The following is a 5,439-nucleotide window of genomic DNA, read 5'->3' on the forward strand; positions in this document are numbered from 1 at the left end:
CGGGCGCTGCCGAGGAGCACCGGGCGGGGGTTGACCGGTGCTGTTCCTCTGTGTTGCAGGGCGGGCCCGTGGAAATCCTGCCGTTCCTGTACTTGGGAAGCGCCTATCACGCCTCCCGCAAGGACATGCTGGACGCTTTGGGGATCACGGCGTTGATCAATGTCTCGGCCAACTGCCCCAACCACTTCGAAGGGCACTACCAGTATAAAAGTATCCCCGTGGAGGACAACCACAAGGCAGATATCAGCTCCTGGTTCAACGAGGCGATCGATTTCATCGGTAAACGAGCTCTCTTTACAGTCCGTTCTTTTTCTGGGTTAATGTCCCCCTGGGAAGTGATTTTTGGCATAGTTTTCCCCCAGTAAAACCTGCCCTTGGAACTGGGGAATAACATTCCACTGGGAAGATACACTTGGGGAACATTTCCATTAATTTAATTCTACTCACAGGCATAATCTTAGCTTCGTAAAGCTGTTTGAAATCTTGATTCAAGAGGCACTGGTCTTGCAGAAAAGAGTGAATTTAAGCGGATCAGTATTAAAGTAATCTTGCAAAACTGCTACAGTGACCTGGAGGAGCTATTAGTATAATTGGAATTGGAGCCCAGAGTGAAAATAGCTGCTTTCCTCAAGACAAAGACTCCCTTTGTCTCAAAAGCTCCGGGTGCACCTATTAGGCTAAGGAAGGGATGGATTAAAGAAATGTAAACAGCAGGCTGTGCTTTTCCCTATGGAAAGCAGTGGGACTTGTTTGCTAACTGTGTGCTTTGATTCTTTCAGACTCTGTGAAGAACGATGGAGGAAGGGTCTTTGTGCACTGCCAGGCTGGCATTTCCCGCTCAGCAACCATCTGCCTCGCTTACCTCATGAGGACCAACAGAGTCAAACTGGATGAAGCCTTCGAGTTTGTCAAGCAGAGGAGAAGCATCATCTCCCCGAATTTCAGCTTCATGGGGCAGCTGCTTCAATTTGAGTCGCAGGTCCTGGCCCCCAACTGCTCAGCAGAAGCCGGGAGCCCTGCGATGGCAGTGTTGGACAGAGGGGCATCGACCACCACGGTCTTCAACTTCCCCGTCTCCATCCCAGTTCACACCACATCCAGTGCTTTGAACTACCTTCAGAGCCCCATCACTACTTCCCCCAGCTGCTGAAAAAGCAGGTGAAAAATGTGGCCAGGACTCAGACTTGCTGTCTCAGAAGTGCAATAACTACAGGGACAGTGTCACTTGTGTTTTGTGGGGAGTCATTCGCGTGTCCCAGAACGGTGTCGTAAATGGAGAGGAGCTCACCCAATGCCAGAGAAACCAGGTGTTTCTGACTGCTCGAGCAAATATCTGGATGCCTACACAGAGATCAAAGGACACTGGCTCTTCCTGAGCTGTCCCTCCTTGTCTTCTGTCTGTCCTAAGCCTGCTCCATGTTTAGTAGCATGCTCACCAGTATTCCCATTCCTCGACACTTTGAGCAACACTGATGCTGTCCCCTTTTATATGACAGTCCTATTTATTTATTTTTATATTAGTGCATTGTTGTTGGGTTTTTTTGTTCTCGGTTTGATTTTTTTTTTTTTTTTTTTTTTGCCTTCACAAACGTAAAGTTTCATTTCTAGAGAAACCAAATACCTCAGTATTTTTTGGTACTATAATCCTGTGTGTGTGTATATCTGTCAGCTCTTCTTGTTTCCCAAGCACTGACGTGAAAGCACCAGGCGAGTGCTTTTTTTGAGTTGCCAAGGGTTGTATGTTTGCTGATTTATTTATGATGTGAAATAATATATTTCTTCTTATGAAGACATAGTTTTGTTACATGATTATAACTTTTTTTATACAAACAGAATAAATTATGGTATTTCTATTGACCTGGATTATATATTCTTTTAAAATACTGCCTTTCACACTCCCAAAACTCACGTGGAAGCTCCAGGGTGAAGAGCTGTAATTTTCAACTCTGCTGGCCTCGGGTCTTGGCTGAGAAAAATGGGTTTAAACAGCATAATTGACTAGAAACGACTGCAGGTTCTTAACCTGAGCTTCTCTTTGTCCCCGTGTAATTGTGTGCAGTGGCAGCGAGCCAAGGCTGGTTTCTCAGCTGGGAGTGGATTTGGCTGCCCTGATGGCTCTTAACAGTTTGAACCAGCTGAGACTTGGGCACTGGGCTACAGTGAATTTAAAATAGTCCTTCTCCTAAGAAGGAGGAATAAGCTTCCTTATTCCTTGTTTACTTTCAATGCTTGAAAGGTTAAGTCTAAAAATTAACCTGTTAGTAACAGATCTCTAAGGCTTGGCACAAACTCACAAAGTGTTTTTCTTTTTCTGTCCCACCTCCCTAAATCCTTTTTGCAACTCAAACTGCCTCTGGTGCCTGGAGTGAGGTATTTGGCTGGCTGGGCTGTCTCTGTAAACAAATCGGGGCATGACAAGGGATCAGGTAACTGGCAAGTCACCGATTTTTTTCTTACCCAGACCCAAATAAATTCTTTCCTGCTGGAGATTATCACTAGAGTGGCTTGGATCTGGTGTTTCTGTTGAGGCAATGAGGAGAGTTGATGGAGCGCAGCCAAAGCCAGGCAGGAGCTGGAGGGTGATGGGCAGCAAAGGGTGCAGGGTTAACGCTGGGTCCTGGGACAGAACTGCACCTCTCGTGGGCTCTGTGGGGCAGGACAGCATCCCTGCTGTGATAACCCCTTCCCAGGGAAGCTGATGGGTGTGGGATGCAGCTGGAGGCTTGATTTCCTAGGCAGGGTAATGCTGGTACCAGGGAGAGGAGGGATGCTGAGGGAGCGGGAGCACTCTGGGTTTCCCATACTCATTCCAGCAGGCAGCCACCAGTCCTTGCATATCTGATGCTCAAAGAGTCAGATCCAACCTTTGCCTCATCAAAAGTGGTTTTGCTTGGGCACACACAGCAGGTTATGACTAAAATCAAGGAATTTAAGCAGTTGTGGTCTTACGTTTGTAGATGAAGGTTTTTGTGAGCACAAAGCAGCTGTGCTCTCGTCATGTAGCAAGATGAGCAAAGTGCCACGAACTCCTGCTGCAATCCTGCAAGTTAGCTGGGGTATTAATGGTGCTAAAATCCGGGACTCTTCTCCTGGGAGAAGGTGCCCTTGAAGGACAGGATGATGCACTGCTGCCTCTGAAGTTCGTCCACGTGAGCTGCCCCTCCGAAGCAGCTCTGTCGTCAGCACCCCGCGTCAGCCGTCACCGACTTTCAACCTGACACCGAGGGATAAAAAAAAATGGAGCAGCTAAAAGGAGGAGAGATCCCTGGGCACTGAGAAGTTAGAAACTCTTATTTTCCTCAAGTGTACCTGAACCTCAAAGTGAACATCCTCCCCCAAACCTGTCCCGTGCTGCAAATCCTGCAAAACCCCTTTGTCCATGGAAAATCCCTTGGCACGTCGGACTTGCCATTGCTGTCCTGATTAAGCATGCAAGACTGTCTCTGAATACATGAGCCTTTTTACACCTGCAGTAAAGGGTGGAACAAACTTTCACCTTCAAAGCAAAGCAGAGTTTGTTCAGTGGAAAAATACAACCTTGGCAGCCCTGGCCATGCCACTGATAAAAAAAATCCTGCCTGTTAATCGCAATTCAAACAGAAATCCGCTCCCTGTCAGCCGCTGGAGCTTGTTTATGCGTTTCTTGGAACAATAAAACTCATTACCTGGCAGCAGATCAGCTTTTATAACCTAAGCAGGCACCTGACAGAGGGGTGCAAAAGAGAGCTGCTTCAGCACAAAGCCGGCTGTGAGCAGCCAGCCGGGGCTGCGGGGCTGCGCTCCCTGCGAGCCACCCACCTGCGCTTCGGGCTCCCACACCCGGTGCCCTTTTCCAAGTCTTTATCGGGATCCTTCTGCTGTTCCCTGTAATCCGACTCTGACGCTGCCCAGAGCCTCAGACTCCTGCAAACTTCTTGTGGATGGGATGGCACCCAGATCCCAAACGGCTCCCGGTGTAAAGGGGAGGGAAAGGGGGAAAGAGAGATCAGAGCGACACTGCCAAATGTCGTCTCAGTGGGACAGTTTTGGGGAGATGGGCGGGATCAGCTGGGGGGTTCGCTGGGAGCAGTGGGGAAGGAGCAGGATGGCTGGCAAGGTGTGGGGCAGAGGAGGAGGATGCCTTGGTGGCACAGCTGGGCTGAATTTTTTGGAAGAATCTTTACTTCTCACCCCTTCTTTATTCTCCCAGCTCTGCTGCTTTGTTTGATTGGAATATCAAAGCATGCAGTTCACCCGGGTTTGGGGCTTCGAACTCCCATTTCTCTGGCTCCAACATGAGCTGGCTGTCCCCCCGTGCTAGCAGGACTCAGTTGAGACCATCCCCTCTTATCCAGCCCCCAGAATCCCAGCACACAGCAGGCGTGTGCGGGGCTTTCAGTTTATATAAATCTGTAGCTCTCCGGTTGCATACATCCCCATGGAAACCACGAGGAGTTTCCCCTCGGTGAGGACGGCAGTAACATCACTTCCTGCTGCTGACAAACCAATTTGTCACGAAGAGATAAAAAGGCATGTTTTGTGTTTGCAGGAACTGGCTCCGGGCTTTGTTCTTCCCAAACCAGAGGCTGCTCACCCGCCCCGAAGGCAAACAATGGCCATTGTTGTGCTGTGCAGAGCAGGGATGGGGACACACATTTCGGGTCCCCAAAATGCCAGAGCTTGGGCAATGACACCCCAAAGAGAACACAACTCATGGCAGCACTTAGCACAGCACCCACGGACGTGTCCCCACAGCCCAGGGGTGTCCCTGGCCAGCCCACACGGGGACGCAGCACAGGAGCCCTGTGTAATCCCCCCGGCAGGATGCAGGACTCAGGGGGATACAGCCTACCCAGGTATCACATGACAAACAGACCCAGAGCCCCGGATTAGACGTGTCTTGGGTAATCCCCTTGTCTCAAAGCTTTTGCCTTTTGTAATCAGCGCTGGAGAGGTGCAGGGTGTACTCAGGCTTAGGGACTGTCCTGAATTAGTCACCCCAGGATCAGACTTGCAGGGCCACAAGGACGTGTGATGCCATTGCGTTGAACAAAAAGAACATTACATCCAGTTCACACACAGGCAAATCTTGTTGGCCCGGTTACCACCTGGGTTTTTTCTTCTGCCTGGCTCCAGGGTAGCAGAAAGGGCACTGAGAGTCGTCTGGAGCTGGTGTTTAAGTGCAGCCCATTCCGCAGCTCCACAGGGGCACAGTGGGATGGGGAAGGAGAAGAGGTTGTGGTGTGTGACTGTCACAGCGTGGTGAGAAATCACGACACCTCAAACTCCATCTAAACCTCTTTCTTATCCTTTTGCTGGTCCAGCAGCAATGTCTGTGATAGACACCGAGCAGGTAGGGAGACTCTGCCCAGGGCTTTGGCTTCCCCAAATCTGCTGCCATCCAAGGCTGGAGGGAGCTCGGGAGCACAGCTAAAACACAGGCACAAATCCACTCCTGCT

The 5,439-nt window shown here is 50.0% G+C and overlaps 1 protein-coding gene across 1 annotated transcript; it reads left to right on the top strand.

Moving 5' to 3' along the window:
* Positions 1-5: 5 nt before the first annotated feature.
* On the top strand, positions 6-1,857 carry DUSP1 (dual specificity phosphatase 1; the record flags this gene model as incomplete). The annotated part of the gene is made up of 2 exons (XM_017728053.1): positions 6-279; positions 780-1,857. Coding segments are annotated over 2 exons (645 nt in total), but the record flags the coding sequence as incomplete, so codon positions are not given.
* Between the last annotated feature and the right edge of the window lie 3,582 nt (positions 1,858-5,439).

Source organism: Corvus brachyrhynchos, unplaced genomic scaffold (genome assembly GCF_000691975.1).
Source record: "Corvus brachyrhynchos isolate BGI_N302 unplaced genomic scaffold, ASM69197v1 scaffold21, whole genome shotgun sequence".
Lineage (NCBI taxonomy): Eukaryota > Metazoa > Chordata > Aves > Passeriformes > Corvidae > Corvus > Corvus brachyrhynchos.